Below are 21477 nucleotides of genomic sequence, written 5' to 3'. Positions count from 1 at the left end.
TTTCTGTATTGCATCTTCCTATCTGATACTCAACTTTCCATGTTTATATTTTATATGTAAATATAGTTATTTTAATCTTAAAAGCCTTAATATTAAAGACATGAATTGTTTATACAGCATATCTGTCTTATCATTACGTTCACTACTGAGTTTTGTGTCTTCTGGTTTAATTCTTGCTCATTATGGGATGATTTATGGGAGAGTGGGTTAAGCCTGACTGGTGTCTTTTTTGTTGTTGTTGTTGTTTTGTTTGGGAAGATTTACTTATTTATTTTATGTATATGAGTGCTCTATCTATGTGTAAAACTTTATGCCAGAAGAGGGCATTAGATCCCACTATAGATGGTTGTGAGCCACCATGTGGTTGCTGGGAATTGAACTCGGGACCTCTGGGAGAGCAGCCCGTGTTCTTAACCACTGAACCATCTTCTCCAGCCCTCTGACTGATGAGTTTGACCTTCCCCTGTCTCTATTTATTTCCTCCTCTTTAGGCTATTATTTCTTCTGTCTCTTTGAATAAGCCATTTTCCCCAGCCCCTTGACATTCTCATGGGCCTCTAGATTTCCAGTCACCTGGCTATTTACCCCTATAACGCATTTTGTGTTTCTGGAAATGTCTCAGTTCCTCTTCCTTTTTTCTTCTGTTTCTTCTTGACTGTGCATTTCCAAATGACCCGTTTACGCTCACTAAATGTCTTTTGCTTGCTCTGTTTAGCTACTGAGGTCGTGTTATTTTTAAAATTGCGTATTGATTGATTGTGTGGGTAGGTGTGCACACGCCACGATGCATACATGGAGGTCAGAAGATAACTTGTGGAAGTGCCTTCTCCCCTTCCACCATGTGGATTCCAGAGATGAAACTCCGCTCACCAGGCTTGGCGACAAGTGCCTCATGATTTAACAAAGTGCATTTGGTTGTATGTCTAACCTTCTAATGGATTACTGTTCTCCTCCTGGATATACCAGTGAACATCAGGGAAGAAAAGAAAAATCAGGGTCACAAAAATGAGGGGAAATCACTGTGGCAGGCAAGTCAAGCTGATGTTACCGTCAGCCACTCTCTCTGGAGACAGCTTGAGCTCACACAGCTGCCTCTGGATTCTCTGGGGCTACCTATCGTGCCACAGGCAGCACCTGTCCACTTGAAACGGAGGCACAGTGGAGGGCTGAGGTGTCATGACTGCAGCGCTTGAGGTCTCCACAGGGTAAGAAGCTGCAGATGTTTGACGCCGGGCACACAGGCAACCTCCCAGGGTCTCTTTGGATATGAACTTTTGACATTTCCTGATTCTGTAGAGCCCGGTGCAATTCAATAAAGTGAGTTCCCATTTGCTTTTCTGCTTAGTCTGTTCATTTGGTGTGGTCACGTGAATGAGTCAGGACTTCAGCTTCTATATTCACACACTCACGTGTCACATAGGGAGTTTCATTTCCTGGAGGCTTTTTGTTGTTGTTGTTTTTGTTTTTGTTTTTGTTTTCCAAATGCTGTAACATTTCAAAAAATTGTGAAAATTTGTCACCAAAATTTGATGATCTGGGTGGGGACATTTAGGTGTAGTAGCTTCTTCTTTTGAATATTACTTAAATATCATGAGTTTTAGGACAAACTTTTCTAAATTTCTTAATTTTTTCCCTTTTTCTTTTATAGTACAGCCTCACCTACTGTATGTGAATTGTCCTTTCTGATGGTATGCCAAAGTGTTAACATTTTTTCCCTGGTAGGTCTAAACCTGTCACATCATGTGGTAAGCTCATTAGGTAAGGATGTTCTGCTGGACATCCCGAGTTGGTGGGTTTGGATGAGCTGCAGGGGTCCCGTGTTAAATGCCCCTCTATACAGCTGTCATTGAAAGTTTAAAAAGTGATTGACACTGGCTGACTGGTGAGCTGGATTCCCAGCCCCAAGGGAACTTGGGGCAGTGCAAAGGGATGGATTGGGGGCAGAGATGTACATCCTCTCTTTGGCTCCATCATGCACCCAAAATGACTGAGTGGTACTTAACTTATCTGACCTCGTTTCCAGCTATAAAAATTGGAGCTGCTGTGAGAATGGATACAACTTTCATAAATTTACCTTTCCCATGACCTCCAGCTCTGCTGAGAGTTCCTGAGACAGGAACCAGTTCTCTAAGGAGAAGCCCATTTAGGGAGGCAGATAAAAATATTTCTGGACCAGACAAGTTATGGGCATGCTGGTATAGGCTTTGTTGATCTAACCTGTAATGATTCTGACAATATTAAGGATGACCATGCTAGTAATCCATACCAGGATGGACAGGGGAGCTATGGGCAGTCTGAGAAAGGCCAAGCTGTCCCCAGTGAGTTATACAAAGAGAGTGAACTGCTACAGGGAAAAGGAAAGATTTCTACCTCAAAGCCAATAACCCCCTTTATGTCTAGCAAGACAAAGTATTTATGTGAATTGAAAGCAACCTTGAAAAATACTGTTTTACTTTTTGTGAGATTATACTACAACATTTCTCCCCTCCTTTTTCCTTCCTCAAAACCTTCCCATACATCCCACCTTACTCTCGTTCAACTTCATAATCTCCTTTTTTAAATTTGTATTGCATGCATAAATGTATATGCATATACATACATATTACTAAACATAAGCTGCTTAGTCCTTATAGTGTTACTTGTATGCTTGTTTTCAGGGCTAACCATTTGGTATTGGATAACCAATTGGTGTGGTCTTCCTGGGGAAGACTATTTCTCCCCCTTTCAGCATTTCTCGGTTGCCTATAGTTGTGTAGGGTTGAAGCCTCATGGGCTATTTCCGGTCCACATCGGCATATCCATTGGTGGCATCCTTATTCAGCTCATATTTGGGCAGCTGTCTTGGTGAGACTTTCTGGGGGTAGCTTCTGATATTCCTAGGAGACACAATCGCAAAGCAAACTCCCTGAACATCTGGCTCTTAAAATCTTACCACTCTCTCTTCTACAGTGATCTCTGAGCCTTAAGTCTGGGATTGTCTTGTACATGGGTCCACTGGGACTGGGCTCCACAACTCTGTATTTTGATTGGTTGTGGTTTTCTGCACTGGTCTCCATCTGTTGCCAAGAGAAGTTCCCTTGATGAGGTGTATAAGGAGAAATGTTCAGAATGATGTTAGGGATTTTAAAGATTTATTTATTTGCCGGGTGGTGGTGGCGCACGCCTTTAATCCCAGCACTCGGGAGGCAGAGCCAGGCTGATCTCTGTAAGTTCGAGGCCAGCCTGGGCTACCAAGTGAGTTCTAGGAAAAGGCGCAAAGCTACACAGAGAAACCCTGTCTTGAAAAAAAAAAAGATTTATTTATTTATTATGTGCATTGATATTTTGCCTGCATATATGTCTGTATGAGAGTATCAGATCCCCTGGAACTGGAGTTACAGACAGGTGTGAGCTATCATGTCAGTGCTGGGAATTGAACCTGGGACCTTTGGAAGGGCAGCCAGTGCTCTAAACCACTAATCCATTTCTCCAGCCCTGATGTGAGGGATTTTGCTGGTTTAGTAGTGGTTACAGTCTCCTCCAATATCCACTTCACTAGTACTGAATAGTTAGCTGTTTTTCCAGTACCAGGCATGGTTTCCCTTTTGTTGAGCAGGTCTTAAGTCCAATTAGAGAGCGGTTGGTTAACTCCAAGGGAGTGCGCCACTGCAGCACCCGTAAGCTGATCGCTGATGTGCTTCACAGGTGGCACAGCTGGGTAGGATGATTGATTTTCCCCTCCTTTGGAAGCGTGCACAGTGCCTTCTGGTACCATCAAAACTAGTCTTTAGGGAGGAGGCATTCCATTTAGTTCCAGCTCAGGGGTCTCTGCACCCTGTGTCTGAAGTGCATGGTGTCTTCAGCAATACTTACCTTCCACCTCTAAGGGGCAAGCAAAAGTAACAGCATGGGCTGTAGGTAGTGAAATCACCTACTGTTAATGGATTGATGTTAATCTGTCTTTAAATCCGGTAGTTGATTTTTTTATTATAAAATTGGACACCCCAGAGTTTGGTGCACTTATGTTTTGGATAGTAATGTCTTCTTGGTTAACTGTTCTCTTGAGTAGAATGAAGTGTCCCTCTTTATTTCTCCAGGTTAAATTTTAGTTTGAAGTCTGTTTTGTCATTCATTAGGATAGTGACACCTTCTGGCTCCCTGGTCTCATTTGATTGGAGTACTTTTGTCCATCCTTTTACTCTAAGGCCGCGCCTATCTTTAAAACTAAGATGCATGGCCGGGTGGTGGTAGCACATGCCTTTAATCCCAGCACTCAGGAGGCAGAGGCAGGCTGATCTTTGTGAGTTTGAGGCCAGCCTGGTCTACAGACCGAGATCCAGGAAAGGTGCAAAGCTACACAGAGAAACCCTGTCTCGAAAAACCAAAATAAATAAATAAATAAAAAATAAATAAATAAATAAAACAAACCTAAGATGTGTGTTTCTTGTAGGCAGCAGATAGATGGATTTTTGTTTCTGGATCCATACAGTCGGTATCTTTTGATTAGAAAATTAAGGCCATTGATATTTAAAGTTAAAATTGAAATGTGTGTGTTAATTGTGGTCATCATATTATTATTTTTTTTTTGGTGTTCTTGTTTGTTCTTAATGGTATTTTTATGGCTTCAGATTTCTTTCCACCATTTCTCCACTGTGCTCTCATTTCTTTCTTCAGCCGAAAATGCTTCCTGTATTTTCTTTAGTTTGGTTTGTTGGATATAATTCTTTTGGGCTGTTTATGTCATGGAAAGTTTTTGTCTCTCTCTCAGTTAAGGTACATAGTTTTGCTGGGTAGATTTCTAGGTTGGCTGTCATAGTATTTTAGGACTTAGAATCCACTGCCCCAGACTCTTCTGGCTTTCAAAGTTTCCATTGAGAAATCAGCTGTTATTATGACGAATTTTCATTTATATTTGACTTGTGTTTTTTTTTCTCTTGCTGCTTTCATGTTGTTATGTACACTTAGTGTTTTAACTACGATGTGCCATGAGTAGTCTTCTTTTCTGATCTTGTCTATGTGGTGTTCTGTGTGCTTCTTGTATTTGTATGTGGGTGTCTTTCCTTAGTCTGGGGAAGTTTTCTTTTGTTATCTTGTTGAAGATCTGGTCTATATCATTGATTCTTCTTTTTCATCTATGTCTGTAACTCAAAGGTTTGTTTTCCTTCACAATGTCCCACATTTCCTGTTTTCCTTTGTGTGTGTGTTTTAAATATTTCTTATTTGTTCTAGATCCTCTGCTTTATCTTTGGGTCCTGATATTCTGTCTTCTGCTGGACTCACTCTACTCACAAGACTTTTGAGTTTTCTAGTTGAGCTACTGGGGTTTTCAATTCTGTCTTCATTTCAGCTCAACTCTTCAGTGTTTCTACCTGCTGTCTGAATCCTATTCTCAAGTGTTGGATTGTTTCAGTCATTTCTAGCAGCCTTATTTGTATTTTTCATTGCTTTTGTATTTTAAAAACACCCTCATCTTTTCTTGAGCATCACTCAGGCATTTATTCTCCTTAAAGCTCTTTCTCCTTAATTTCATTGAGCTGTTTGTGTTTTACTTAAATTCCATGAATTTTTTGATGAGGTTTATGATTGTTTTTTTAAATTCTGTGTTCTGGAATTAATCTCAGTAATTATCTTTGGCATTCGTGTCTACAGGACTCGTAGGTTTTGGAGAGATCATACTGGCTGGAGCTTTCAGAATTTTTGTGATGGGATCTGAGAATGCCAACTTTTTACTTCTTTTGTTAGTTCTGAGTTTGTTATAGACAGAGCAGCTTAGGAAGAGGGGATGTGTGGCTGGTGGGGTCTAGAGGTTGGGCGGAATAGTCATGTGGACAGAGGCTACCGGGCTGGTGTATAGGATGTGCCTCCTGTTCTAAGCCTGGAATGTAGGGGTAGATCTGGCTGGGTGGAAAGGTTGGATACAGCATGGAGGGGACCGTCCTTTGCTTTGGGGGTTAGGCAGGGAGGATCCTAGCCCAAGCATAGAGCTCTTTGTGGTGCAGGCAGGGAAGGCCAGACTAGACAGGCACACTGGTTGTGAAGCCCAGGCTACATCTGGCAGGTTGAGGATAAGGTGTGGTTAGGGAGATCAGGGGAACACACTCAGTTAGATCCTGGAAGAGGATGTGAGAAGTCTGGGTACCAAGTGGGTGGTTGGAAGTGTGCGGAAGGGACCTGTGGGTGGTTGCAGGTTTGAAAATACGTTATACACTTTTTTGGTAAAGCTACTTCCTTCCATCTTACTTTGGAATGGTTATCCCCTATACCTTTGGTGTAGTTTTTACCTGATAAACATTTTCTGAGCAAATGTTAGCTGTGTGAACTTCTCCATTACTGAAGAGATGGGGGCATGGTTTAGCTCCTCAGTAGCTGAACCCTTCAGTTGGCAAGTCTCCAATCATTTTCTCTGGAAGCCCTGCTTTACTTGCTTTAGGTAGGACATGCTGTGGCTTTGGTGTAGACAAGGTGAGATGATGCTGATGTCATGCTCTCTGCAACTTCACCCACTTGTAGGCAATTCCTTTCCCTCCCCACTTCATGCATGCTGGATCACAACTTCTGCAATACAACACTGGCCAATTTCCCTTCAGGGAACCATCCCAAGCCAAAAGCAATCGAACACTGTGTCAGGGACTACTTGTGAAGGGCTGTGAAAAAGGTCACATTACATAAGGAAAACTTAATTTGGAAGTTTCTTGTGTGTCTGCTGTGCCTCAGATGGCTACCTACCTTCCTATTGCACCCCACCCTTCTCCCACAGGTGCTGATCAAGTCCCTAAACTGACTCCGGTCCTTGTCTGGGCCTGTTTTCTGGGGAACTAATGTGTAAAAATTGCTTTAGATTTCTACAGTTATTTTAAAATTTCAATAAATAAAAAAAAAACATTGAAAGTCCCAGAATGTGGTATATTTTGGTAAATATTCTTGAAAAATGTTTATGTAGGCTGGGGAGATACATGGCTCAGCCGGGAGTGTGCTGTTCTTGCAGAGGACTCAAGTTCTGTTGTGTCTATGTGCAAAGTCGAATACCTTCTTCCCTGACAGACAAAGTCCTCTGTTGAGTAAGAGGTCCTTCTGCGGACCCGAGTTGTGCAGCTCTCCTCTCTGTTATGAGTGGTATGGCCATCCTCATTTCTCTTGATTCCAGAACGGCCTCAGTAAGAGAGACTAATGATTTCTAGCTACGCTGTCCTCTGACACGGAAGTGGGGCGATCTCCTAAATTTCCCTATTTTCTCTCTGCAGGGTCGACAAGATTTGTTAATTTCCGGTATCTTGAAGGCAGCTGTTCCATGTACTCTGTTCAGTTTAAAAATGATCTCTGCTGGATAGATTTGGAGGCTGCCGTCTACCCTGGCATAGAGCACAGGCTTCCCCATACTTCCTTAGCATCTGCGGTCCTAGGGCTGATGCCTCTTTTTACCCTGACACCAGCTTTTGTGTCTTCTCACATTATTCCCATCAGGTTTGCCATAAGTTTGTGCTTTTCTGCATCAGCCAGCTCATTTACCTTCACAAAATAGCACACTTGGTTGTTCTAATATTTTCTTACATTTCAAGACCAAAGTGTCACCGGGGCTGGCCTCTGGTGAAGCCTCACTGTGGATGAGGGAGAGATGGTGTTTCCTGTTATGATACTGGCCCTAGAGGATCAGTATCTGATTTTTTAAAATTATACAGTGTCTCATTCTTTTAAGTTAATTTAAACGCAATCATTATACCCCACTAGGGTCGTGTCTTAGTCTCATTGTGGGTCAGTGATCACATGTGAGTTCTGAGAGGACAGAATTCGGCACACAGCACTCGGTCACCGATTCTGTCTTAGCACTTCCTTTTTTTCCATATTCAAACATTTTTACATTAAAAAATGTGTTGTGTGCACATGGAGGTCAGAAGACAGCTTTGGAAATCAGTTCTCTCCTTCACTATATGGCTCCTTGGGATCTAATTCAGACCATCAGGTTTGGTGGTGGGTACCTCATCCGCTAAGGCATCTCTCTGGTCCTTTTTTGTCATTAAATTTTTATTTCTCTAATTCATGATGAACAGTATCAGCCAGTTTCCTGCTCATTTTAACTGTGCTTCTGAACTATAGAAGACTTGAGCTCTTTACTTGTAACAGTGCATTTTAGTGTGTGGTGTTTTGCAGCTATTCACTTCACAAAGTTTTCTCATAATGAGTTGGAAGTTATGCCTCTAATTTCTAACACAGTCTTTTGAACTATTAGTTATCAGTTCCTAATGTAGATTGTGATATGAAAAGGCTACAAATGATTTCATTTATCCAATGGCTTCATGGCAAGATCAGCATTTTAAAATGTCTTGTAGATGCACTGAAGAATTTCTTATTCAGTAATTGAGTGCAGAAAGTTTATTAATACACACTTTCAAACTTTGTGCCTGTTCTGTAGACAGGTCTGCTGTGCCTTTACCTCCTGAAATGGGTGTTTCATTACATAGGTCTTACTCCAGACTATAACTATTGGTACAATCAAACCTCAGTGCCCCGATTCCTAGTGTCTGATTTAAAGTGAGTAACAGTGAAGAGTAATCATCTTTCTCTGCTGGTGCTGCACCTTTCTACTCCCTACTCAGAACTCCCAGGAATGAATGTTTTGGATTTGTCCATCGCAAATCACATGTTGCCCTATCTACACTCTATAAATAGCAGTCTTTACTGACAATGTAAATAGGTGTGCCAGAGGAAGAAGATATATTAAAGTGGTTTTAAAACTTCCACCTAAAAATCCAGAAGCAGTGTGGGAAACCACTGGAGAAGACAGTGTTATAATGAAAATGTAAGTAGGGGGATCCCTCAAGTAACACTGGAATGTGTGACAACATGAACTTGCACCAACTTCAACTGATACCCTACCTTATTTTAGGATCTGTCCATAGGGCTTTCCTTGTTTTCCATGCATGTTTTCATTTGTCAAACAAGAATAAGCCAAGTTACTTCTGAAATGGTTTATTATTTTAATCAGTATATAGTATATGAAGTATATAGAATTTATTTAAAAATTAATGATTCTCTCAGGTTGCACTGTTAGGGCATTGCTATGGAGGAGGACACATCTGGCTCCTTTTACATCTATCCAAACTGATTACCCCATGATGGTTCTTCTGTGTTATTTTTGTCCAAGTTGTGACAGCTAAAATGAAAGAAAAAAATTATACATATAATTTTCCATTTTTGAATCACAAAAACTTAGGTTTCCTACTTACTACACAGTCTTATAACAGTAAATTTCAACAACCTAATTTAACATATGCTTTTCAAATGTTACACTGTTGTGACACAGAAATGTAAATATTACAAGTGATTGATATTACACTCAGTATGGAACTATAAAGAGAAATGTCAGTGCTCACAGTGCGCCACATACTTTCATATTCCTAAAAGATCACTAGAGGCAGCAAACAAGCCCACTTTCAGTCTGAGAAGGCTAGATAAACTCCTGTTAGAGCAACTCTCCACAGGCAACGGAGAACATCTTAAGACGAGAAGGTTCTACAGGTGACTTAAGCCGAGGAGGGAAACTTTAGGTGACTCCCTGGTTTTGTGGCTCTTGGTTTGAAAGTAGGCCATAGCTGGTGCTGCACAAGGCAGGCAGACCTCTGACAGAAGTCCTGCAACTGATTATCCTGCCTGAAGACTCCGAGCAGAGTGTACAGGGCAACAAGTGAGGAAGAAACCCGAGAGAGCAGCGTGTGTGCACACGAACCCGAGAGAGCAGTGTGTGTGCACACGAACCTGAGAGAGCAGTGTGTGTGCACACGAACCTGAGAGAGCAGTGTGTGTGCACAAACCTGAGAGAGCAGTGTGTGTGCACACGAACCTGAGAGAGCAGTGTGTGTGCACAAACCTGAGAGAGCAGTGTGTGTGCACAAACCTGAGAGAGCAGTGTGTGTGCACAAACCTGAGAGAGCAGTGTGTGTGAACACGAACCTGAGAGAGCAGTGTGTGTGTACACGGACCCGAGAGAGCAGTGTGTGTGTACACGGACCCGAGAGAGCAGTGTGTGTGTACACTTTTCCTGAATCTACCACAAAACCATCAATTTCTCCTGGATGGGAGAGACTGAGATTTGAGCTGCTACTAAAGAAACAATTTATGGGGGAAATCTCATTGAGCCCTGAAATCATAAACATACAAGTAACATCATACGGACTGAACCATCATGAGAGAGAGAATGAGAATGAGTACGTATGTATGTATGGAGCAACAATAGGTCAAAGGCCATGAGTCTGAGAAAGAGCGAAGAGGGTGGGATTGGGATACACGGGAGAGATAAGGGAGGAAAGAGAAAGAGAAACGGGAAAACGACAAAGTTTGAGTCCAACCAAATAACTGCTTAACAAATCCCTAAGTCTGGACTCTTTAGAGAAATGGCATCCATTCATCAAAACACAAATCTATGATGCTCAGGAAGCAAGGCAATTAAAAAAAAAACAGGAAAATTCAACATGTTCTAACAACCCACAATTTTCATTAACAAGGTTCTTAAATACATCAATAATTAGCCAGGCAGTGGTGGTGCTCGCCTTTAATCCTAGCACTCGGGAGGCAGAGGCAGGTGGATCTCTGAGTTCAAGTCCAGCCTGGTCTACAGAGTGAGTTCCAGGACAGGCACCAAAAAACTACACAGAGAAACCCTGTCTTGAAAAAAACAAACATCAAAAAAAAAAAAAAAAAAAAAACAAAAAAAAAAAAAAAAAAAGCATCAATAATTACTATTGGTGAAGTAAAAAAAAAATATGCTCACAAAGAATGAAAAAAAAATATTAGCAGAGAAGAACTAAAAAAGAAGAAAAAAATTCAAATAGGAATTCTGGCACTGCTAACTACTTTATTTAAAGAGAATAGGAATGGAAGAAAGATTTATTAAAATGGGGAGAGAGAAAACAAATGGTTTACTCTGAGAAACAGAATCCTTAGCAATTTATGGGCCAACATATACAACACGTACTCACTTCATGCCCAGACACACTGTGAAATGCAACAGTAAGGTGATTTCAGCATCAAGAAAACCCCGGAGTGTACTCAGAGAAACCTACATGGTCTAAGCCTACTCCACACCTACACTATAAATGAAATACCATCACTCCAAGACTGTAATCTAATCAGTAAGTTGCTCTATACTGTCTGCAGTTGTAACAACGCCTAAGCACAGTAAACACACACAGTACAAGGTAAGAAGTGAGGCTGGTGAGATGGCTCAGTCAGTGACGTGCTCGCTGTGCAAACATTAGGACGGACCCGAGTTCAGATCCTCCGCACACTGGAAGAGCTGAGTGTGGTGGCCCGCATCAATCCTCTCAGCACTACTGCGTCTCACTGACGAGCCAGTCCAGTGCGCCAGCGACCGCTGGCCTGGATCAAAGAGCTCGGCCCAAAGGCACTAGGTGAGTCAATGAGGAAGACACTGATGCCGGCCTCTGGCCTCACAAGCGCACGTACAGATGCCAAAGTAACCTTTACACTAATCTTCACACTGAATTACAGTTGTATGCCTGTACCCACACAAACAAGATTACACGTGGTAGATCTTTATTGGGCAGTCACCAAGCATGGAGCTCACAGGACTGGGGGCCAGGGGCCCAGTACGTGAAAGCTCAGGAGATTAGCTGCAGACTTTTAAAACATTCGCTGCTTGAGCTGCACTTGAGTTGAGCATTTACTATCATTATTAACTGCCATGCAAACTGTATGTGCCACACTTCTCTGTGGCTAGCAGTACAGTAAGTCTGCTTACACCAGCATCACTAGGCAACAGGAATTTTCTAGCACTGTTCTAATTCTGGCACTAGAGTTGTAAACAGAGTCCCAAAAGAAGAGGAGTGTCCAAGGCTAACCTGGGCTACATAAGACCCTGTCTCAAAAACAAAAACAAAACAAAACCCAATGCAGCCATTGATAGAGCTAAAAGGAGAAAGAGAATTCAATAATTCTAATTAGCATTCTTTTGGAGACAGGATCCCACTACACAGCTCAAACTCATCTGCTCTGGAGGGCTGGCATAATAGGCAAGGGCCACCACATTCAGTTCAGAGTTAGCAATCTGAATACCTCTCATCACATGATAGGGGAGGACAGGAAAAAAACAACTAAACAACACAGAACCTGAGCAGTGCTACCCTGACCAAGCTCATTCTTTTACAGTACACGTGGAAAACAGCATGACAGACCATATGTGGGGCCATAAAAGGACCTGTAGTCCATTAACACAGGTGAGTATGTTCTATGACTACAAGGAAACTGATACATATAGAAACATTATAGAAACATCAGGATGTTTAAACAATAGACCTACAGTATTTGGGCTACAAAATAAATCACAATGTAAATTACAGAACATTTCAAACTTAATAAAAGCCCAGACACGTTTACTGACTGAAGCTGACCCGGGTGCGGGCATTTACACCTTACAGTTTAAATACTGAGTTTTAGATTAGAACTGAACTTAGACTTCCGGTTTAGGAAGGCCAGGAGAAGAACAAAATTAAAGCAGTTAAACAAAACATTAGAGAGTAAAATCCAACGAGACAAGAAAAAGAACTGAGAACTAACATGACAACAGCTGGTTCATTGAAAAGATAACCCAACTGAGTCTCCTTGGTTACCTAAACTGCAAACTCTCTTCAACTTTCTGTGTGTTGGAAAAGTTCCACTAAGGTTAAAAATGTGAAAGCCACAAGGGTAAGGATACTGTTGGACATGACCAAAGTACATGCATGAAGTTCTCAGAGAATAAAGTATTTTGTTAGAAGAAATGCCACACCTTGCTCTGTGACTTTCTGTGACTCATCTCTGACATGCTACACCCACATTCCCAGGGGTGCCCCCTCTACTCTGAACACTTCTTTGTCTGACCCCACGTTTCCCTGCTGTAAATATCTGTCACAGAATCTCCAACTCTTGCTTCACAAGCTCCTTAGTCCTCAAGTTCTTTTCATCATCAAAGCCATGAATCCTGGCTTGGCCTGAGTTCATTTCTAAAATCATAGGGAAACTCCAGGGGCTGAGGGTGATAGCGGGAAGCTGCATCTCCTTTACCTATAACCCCAAAAGCTGACATCTAGACATTATTGATCAGGCTATGGGCATACCAATTAAAGCTAAAATCAATATAATTACTGAGAATATTAGTGGGAATGATGCTCAAAGGACTATATGGAAATGGGCACTCTCAGCTAGAGCTGCCATTAACTTTCAAAGTGAACATAATTATATCAACTGAGCATAGACTGTTGATCAACAAAGGAATTCTGAGGCCCAAATATGATGTCTGGCAATGCCAGACATCTGGACAACATATAGGAAATGCTAAATTCAATCTGGCCTACTGGATACTTCAAAAGAGTTGGGATTATTAACCTTTTTTAATGTTACTTACCAGAATTGTCTTTAGATCCATGGTGAAACTTACAGCTAGAGGAGGTTTTAAGCTGATTTAAATTCAGTTGAATAAGTGACAGTTTTCAAAGGGGAGAGACCCAACATCCACTGGTGTTATGTTAAGAGAAACAAACTAAAAAGGCACACATTACCTGCTTTATGAACTGTGTGGCATTAAAAAGCTCACTGCAGCCATATAAAATATGCTTGCCTTGCTTTGCCTGTAAAAAGCAGACACAGAATTCAGACATAACTGTGAACAAGAGACAGTACATGCATTCTCAGGGAAAAAAGCCTGCTAGGTGTTCTGGGGAGAGGGCTATTCTTTTTTTTTTTTCCCTTTGAGACAGGGTTTCTCCGTGTAGTTTTGGTTCCTGTCCTGACCTCACTCTGTAGACCAGAACTCACAGAGATCCGCTTGGCTCTGCCTCCTGAGCGCTGGGATTAAAGGCGTGTGCGCCGCTGCCGCCACCACCACCACCCGGCTGAGAGGGCTATTCTTGAAAGTCTTTCGCCCAGAGGTGGTGTTAGATTTAAAGTATGTGTGTGTGTGTGTGTGTGTGTGTGTGTGTGTGTGTGTGTGTCCCCTAAACTGCCTAAACAAACAGGAATAAAGTGAAATGGGCACAAGCATGCTTTTTTCTTCCTTCAAAAAGTAGTGTATTATGGCATGCTGATATTGTTATCTTTCATAGGACCAACAGCTGTCTATACAATCTTAGATGAACAAAAAGTAGTGTATTATGGCATGCTGATACTGTTATCTTACATAGGACCAACAGCTGTCTATACAATCTTAGATGAACAAAAAGTAGTGTATTATGGCATGCTGATATTGTTATCTTTCATAGACCAACAGCTGTCTATACAATCTTAGATGAATACTGTTTCAAGGTATGATCTGTGCTCCCTGAAGAAAATACTAAGAGAATTTTGATGTTGAAAGTAAGATGATGTGGGCTTGCATTTTCAGTCCCATTGTCTAATACAGTATTGTTAATGCAGCCCACTCTATACTGTCCACTATAATACAGTATTGTTAATGCATCCCATTCCATATAGTCTCACTGTGTAATACAGCATTGTTAATCAGCCCATTCTATATAGTCTCACTGTGTAATACAGTATTGTTAATGCAGCCCATTCTATACTGTAACCCTGAATTTTATTTCTGAAGTTGACAGAATATTAGGAAGCAAACACAAAATTTCTCTACTAGAGAATTCAGGCAAATATTTCATTACTTATTTATTTTTCTTCTGAGACAGGATCTTGTTATTTTAGCCCAGGCTGGCCTTGAATGGTCTATCCTCCTGCCCTAGCCTCCTGACAGCTGGGGTTGTAGGCTTCACAGCTGGTGAGGTTCTTTATGCCCATATTCTTTAGTATATCATCATCAAGCTGAGTTTACAAAGTGCAAAATTTCTATCAAATTAATTTGCTAATCCATCAAGAAACAAGATGGTGGTTTCATGCACAAGAGGAAGTAATTTTCCTGTGATGTGTAAACAGAATAAACATTGGCTCAACCAATGACTTAAAAGCAGGGTGTGGTGGCAGGCTGTAAGCAGAGCACTTGTGAAGCTGAGCCAGGAGGACTGCCTTGAGTTCTAGTTCAGCTCGAGCTACAGTGTGAGGCCCCATTGTAAAGCAAATAAATTAATAAAAACCAACCAACCAATCAACCAACCAGAAGCCCAGTCCTTGGGACTAGAGAAATGGACCCGTAGTTAAGAGCACTTGCTGCTCTTGCAGAGGACCTGGGTTTGGTTCCCAGCACCATTTGGCGGCTCACGACTGTCTGTAACTCCAGTGCCAGGGGCTCTGTTGCTTGTTTTGGCCTCCGCAGGCACTGTACAAGTGTGGTGCACAGACATACACGCAGGCAAATGCCCACACCCATAAAAATAAATAAAAATGAAACACAAGCACACCCCAGTCCTAGCTGGCCCATCTCCGGGAACAAATGAACAAGAGCAGCAGCTTAGTTACATTAAAAAGGGGGAGGGATGGTCATATGACTGGGTTCTTGATGCCATACAGAATAAACCTGCAAGAGCCACCCATAGCAGGGCAGATAATCGGTCAAAATATCATCCCCAGGAGTACGGGCACATCTCATTCACCAAGAAATATTCCACACGTGCTTGATTAGGAAGAACCCTGGTCTTATTCATGTGGAAGGCATTTCTTTCTTTCTGGTCATGTAGACAAAACCAGGTTTTATTTGTGGTTCAATAGCAGAAACCAAGAGACTGTGACAGAAATCGGTCACAAACCATCAGTCTTTCCAGTTCCTAGCAGGCAATGCTGGCACATCGGTGTGGGCTGCCCTGATCTGTTAGGATCCTACCACTTCATTCAGGTCTGGACAGGGCTGCAGCAGGCCAGCTGATGCCTGCTCTACCTCCCTCCCCTCTGCCCAGCCAGGCTCAGCGTTCTCAAGTGATGCAGCTCCATGTTCTTAAGTCTTTCATAACAGCTACATAGCAGGAAGACAGTGAGTAGCAAACACTAATCATCTACATTAGCTGACGAACCAGGTGATTTTAAAAAATTTAGCTTACCAAATATTCCAGTACAAACCTGTCCTTGAGCCTGCACATATGTGTGCATGTAAAATAAAGTTCTTTCTTATGCAAGACTAGGGACCCCTGTCTGATTCTTAAAAATACATTAGTGCTCATAATAGAAGACAATCTATCCAGTGAGATTCCTGGGAGTTATATGTTCCTGGTTATACCATAGTTTCCATTAATGCCATTGTAATGAGGACATAAAGAATGACCGATCATACCTCAACAATAACGGAGTAATTATAAAATGTCATTTTATATTATAACAATAGCTAATTCTCCAGCCTATAGTTTTTTGTTTTGTTTTTGTTTGTTTGTTTTGGTCAAATTACGCTTCCTGCTTAGTTTTCTGTCACTCATGGCTTAAAGTAGGATTCTATCATTTCTAATTTGCTACCTTAAATGCTTTTTAGAAGAATGTGACTGATTTAAGTTAATTCGACTGAAATGTAAAGCATGTATTAGTCAGGTAAATGAGTTCTATAAATTATCTCAAAGGAGACAAGACTCGGAAGAGGAGCTTGAGATCTCTAAACAGTTAAAGCATAAAAAGAGAGCACCCAAATACTAAATATCAATATGATGTATTATTTTCTAGTGCAGTACAATTTCAGTAGAAAAATGAGTATGATAGGAAAACAATCAAATCGGTAATTCTCTCTGTATACAGCATTTTAATTTTTATTATTGTTGTTAGAGATGGGATCTTGCCATGTGGCCTTGACTAGCTCGGACTCCTGGGCTCAAGTGATCCTCCTGGATTCCAGGCCTGGGCCACTGTGTCTTGCCTACACACAGAACTTAAAAACCACCTCTTGGAAAGTAGTTGTGCAGAGGTCAGGACAGGTGCTGGACAATGAAAATGACACCACCAAGTGACAGAGTGAGATGACCCAACTGTACCTTGATGTAGTCAACAAGATTCTGATATTCAATATAGTTGCCGCCTCCTACCACAAAGACAATGGCCTAAAATGCAAACGAAGGAGAAAGATGAGAACACAGTTAAAAGCATTTTACTTTTCAAGCAGCATGGCTTTAAGTCTGGGGCCTGTCCTGAGACTGAGACCAGACTGCGGAAGGCTCCACTCGTAAACCCAGTGCTCTGTCAGAGTCTAATTGCATTATCCAGTCAAGTAGGAGCAAATGAGCGCAGAGCTTTCACTGAAGGGTAGTTCTGAATCTTTACTATTTGCTATAGTCAGGAACACTGGAAAACCCAATGTGCAACTTCAACATGTCACTCAAGATGAGACGTGTCTGCATTCAAATGAACATATAGTCACATCTTCACAAACGCTGAAATCCCACATGTAAAATCCTCATTGCAATCCAAAAGACCCCTTTCTGCTATTCTGTCCTTCTTAAGCTGAAGAAAGCCAGAGCAATATAGGTGCTGAGGACTTGAAGGCAGTCTCTTGGGTGTGCAGAGTTGAATTTACCTCAATGGCTGCTCACTGATCACAAGCGAGCTACGCGTACGACAAACTTGTTCTGCCTCAGGACTACTGTTAAATTATCTTTCTAGGAGCAGAGAAATTTTATGTAAAACTTACCTCTTGGAATGGACTTTTGTTCCTAGGAACTGAGCTGCAATAAAGAGAAACGGCACTGAAAATTTCATCGCTGGCTTCTATGACAGGTAAGACGGGGATGGGAAATACATGTTCATGTGCACTTGTGCGCAGCATTAAGAAGGTACTCCAGGTCCACCTTCTTGGGAAGCAGGGGTTCTTCAGTTTTGTAGAGGAAGGAGCTAGAAGGCAGATATCTCAATGTCTAAAAGGGAATGGGACGGCCTGCTGACCACTCTGACATGTATTCTAGAAGGCTGATCAATAACCTCTATGTGAAGGGACGGAAACTGGAAACAGGTGAAGCAATAAAGCAGATCACGAGTTACATTTTCACCACGCTCTAACAATCACACAGCTGTGGGCCTCTTCCTCAGGATGGAAGGGAAATGGGAGGAGACATCTACACTCTGCTCTAGCTTCTTACTGATCACACATCACAGATTGTAAAAACCCTTCACTGGCACCTAAGAAATCCTCACTCAACATCTTTCCCAGCGTTCATATGTCAGATCTCTATTCACAGGCGTGTCCAGTGCGGTAAGCAGAGTTTACACCTCCTTGATGTGGACTGTTTAGTTGAGCTATCTCTGCCACCTTTTCTCACGTCTACAGCCTGTTTAAACAGTCCATGCTCCACAGAGATGGCGAGATGTCCACCTGATCTTAATTCTCAACAGTTCCTCTGAGGTAGACAGGAGACTTAAAAAGCGCTTTACCACAAGTTATTAATAACCATGGTTTGGGATAGGATAGCTCAGGAAACGACTGCAAAAAGAACGCTGTGAGCCTGTTTGTTTTAGCGACATAACATTCCTTCTCGTTATCACATGCTACATTTAGGATGAAACACTCCTCAGCTTCTATGGCTCCTGCTTAGCCAAGCACAAGGAAGAATTCCTAGGACAGACCTCTTTTGAAGCAAAGCCACGGGTTTTAGCATATGTACAAACATCACTCTCCAATCTAACATTCTTATCACTCCTGAAAGAAAACCCTGTCCTACTGGTGGTCAGTCCCCACTCCTCTGTTCTATAATTTGCTGTCAGATTTCTCTCCTGCCTGTGACAGTTATTATTGGCAGTTCTTATGTAAGAGCACTTGTGCGAAGTTCAGGAAAGAGAACAACATTTGAATTACCTAAAAATCTAGCAGCTAGATCACTGGTCCTGACAACCCACAAAGATCTGAATGCTTGGGACAAGGGCAAATACAAAGTACTGAAGCTTTCAACATCAGGAACAGGCAAGAAACTTGCTCCCAGAGTTTTAGTGCTAGGAACATCCAGTTATTTCCTTCTATGTTATCTGTCTTTCAGGTTATTTTTCATACTACCCTGAATTAACTCTTGAAAAGTAACATAACCAAGGTAAATTACCATATTGTGCCTTTCATAAAACACAGAAACTATACAGTGAGTGGTTTTGTTGCCATAAAATACTTTTACAGAAATGTTTCTCATGGACATGGATTTCACAGCCATAATAAACCACCACCTTAAACAACTGTTTCCAACACAGTTATTTTCTCTTCATTTAGTCCAATAACTATATTCATTTAAAAACACTTTCTCTAAGTCCCCCACTCTGTTTATGAGAACACCATTTCATAAATAGTAAACAGCTAAATTTATTTCTCTGTATACACGAAGGGAAAAATAACAAGATACTAATCAGAATTACCAGTGATCAGCTCTGAAGGAGATTAAAATACACACCTTTTAACTGGTCTCCCACAGTTAGACTTTTAGTGAAAGCAGGCTGTCTTACAATACAGCATTATTCCATCCTTGAGGGAACCGACCACAAACACCACCCAGGAGAAAAGCTCCCTCCTTACCTGTCATTGCTCCGCAGCATTTTGGGATCAAAATATCTATAATCATCTGTTTCCTATTAAAAACAAAAATAAAACACACTGCCATAACCATGAGATTTCTGTTTAGAAGGTCAGAGTTTGGCACGGTATTTTATTGTAACAAATCTTCCAATTTCACAGAATGTGTAATGACTGTCTCTCATCTGTAATCAGACGTTACTATGTGTTAATAAGCTGTATTTTCAGTGTATTACACGAAACCATGCACTAATCCTCAATCTACTGCAGTTCCTATTATTATCCCACAGTTTTAGAGAGGCAAGCTGGGAAAATAGGAGCTCATGTGACTTTTCTAAGGTCACATATTTAATAATAAAAACAGGAACTCTAGGATGTGAACCACCTACGTGTGTAATTTTAATGCCCAAGGTTTTTGTTTATGACTTTGTCTTTCTGTGTCCATAACTTTACTGAGTATACAGAACACATATAAGAGGCTCAGTCTTTTATACGCAAATTTCGGAACCAGATCAATTTTAGAATTTAGAATTAAAAATTTAGATAAAGTGGACATCAACTGTCTACGTAGCCAACATTTCACCATCTAATGCATTAGGATTTCTATAGCTATATACATGAACGTTAACATAAAATAGGATCAATAAAAACTGAAGAGCCTCATCAATTCAGTCCAGGTGAGGTTCGCCTCAGACTCCTTTAGCTTTCCAAGTTTCTCCGACTCTACAGGCTGCAGAACTTTACACTAAATTGGAAGTGTCTTGCTATTAAGGAATTGTGAAGTGCAGCTCCGCTATTCCATGATATAACTACTTCCTGATCTCCGTCTCTAAACTGCCATAGCAGAACCAACTGGACAATTCAGGGCCTGCCCCCAAACCTGGTAAACGACTAAAGTACACCTACTGCCAATACTCAGTCCTGTACCCGGTGGTCAGTACTCTAAATCAACACAGCACCCCAGTGTAGCCAGAATCCTCCAATACTCAGTCCTGTACCTGGTGGTCAGTACTCTAAATCAACACAGCTCCCCAGTGTAGCCAGAATCCTCCAACACTCAGTCCTGTACCTGGTGGTCAGTACTCTAAATCAACACAGCACCCCAGAGTAGCCAGAATCCTCCAACACTTCTCTGAGAAACCCCTCCCAGATGGACTTTCTAGACAAGACAAAGCCTCTCTGAGATCATACCTTAATTAACACAAAGGAGAACACTTAATAAGGGACCAGCAAGTTACACTTGCTGCTAAGCTTGATGACCTGCATTTGATCCCAGGACGCATCTGATGGAAGGAGAGAGCCTCCACAATATATATGCCATTGCACGTGTGTGCACATACAAAATAAAATGTAGAATGGAGGGCATCTTATATAGTACGGCCTGGCCCCCAACTGTGTTTGCAAAGATGACCTCAAACTAGAAATTTGCCTGCTCCTACCTTCCGAGTGCTGGGAGTACAGGCACCTGTCACTATGTAGGTTCATGTGGTCCTGGAGATCAACCCAGGGCCTGTCCATGCTAGGCAAGCACTCTGCCAGCTGAGCTACATGCCCAGTCCGGGCTCTAGTCTTTTAAAGCATCCGAGGTGAGATGCTACAGTCATTCATTCACTATTACCTGCCAGGTCTAACTTACTAATTTCGCTTATTTCCTCAGTGTCTCGAAATCACCTTGTTCATCTAGAACAAGAAGGAATAGGAGTGCAGACAGCTACCTTACATAGCAGATGCACTGATGATGAAATGCTTTCAAAACAGAAAAAAAAAAAGCCTCTTCTAATTAATAAAAGATCGGTCTGTAATTATAATGCTTTTAATTATATACTCAATAGTATTGATAAACAAACTTGCACAGCTCACAGAAACATCTGACTGAGAGTCACTCAAATTTAGCTATCCACGTGCTTATTATGCAGCACGTGGGAGGAATGGCTGCAAGCAGGAGCCGCTGGAGGAGCAGAAGGAGCAGGACTGGATTCAACTCTGCGGCATGAAGCAGCCACCCGGCTCCTGGTCACCTTTCTTCCGCTGTTAAATGACCTGCAATGACTTCTATACTTCTGTGAGTCTGTGAAGGCACATGGTTCCCACTCTAAGCAACACAGCATAATAGTAGA

General features: G+C 41.7%; 1 protein-coding gene across 1 annotated transcript in view; it reads right to left on the bottom strand.

The window, feature by feature from the left end:
* Window positions 1-8927: 8927 nt before the first annotated feature.
* Scfd1 (sec1 family domain containing 1) overlaps window positions 8928-21477 on the bottom strand; it is an 82447-nt gene continuing 69897 nt past the window's right edge. Inside the window, exons 21-25 of the mRNA XM_059279644.1 lie at window positions 19364-19416; window positions 17507-17540; window positions 16854-16919; window positions 13527-13595; window positions 8928-9127 (exon numbers count right to left, since the gene is read on the bottom strand). Of these exons, the coding sequence (XP_059135627.1) occupies window positions 9104-9127; window positions 13527-13595; window positions 16854-16919; window positions 17507-17540; window positions 19364-19416 (246 nt within the window). The 3' untranslated portion in view covers window positions 8928-9103. The remainder of the gene's footprint in view (window positions 9128-13526; window positions 13596-16853; window positions 16920-17506; window positions 17541-19363; window positions 19417-21477) is intronic.

Source organism: Peromyscus eremicus, chromosome 14 (genome assembly GCF_949786415.1).
Source record: "Peromyscus eremicus chromosome 14, PerEre_H2_v1, whole genome shotgun sequence".
NCBI classification, from domain to species: domain Eukaryota; kingdom Metazoa; phylum Chordata; class Mammalia; order Rodentia; family Cricetidae; genus Peromyscus; species Peromyscus eremicus.
Note: the sequence above shows the minus strand (reverse complement) of the source record. Positions and strands in the feature narration are given on the sequence as shown.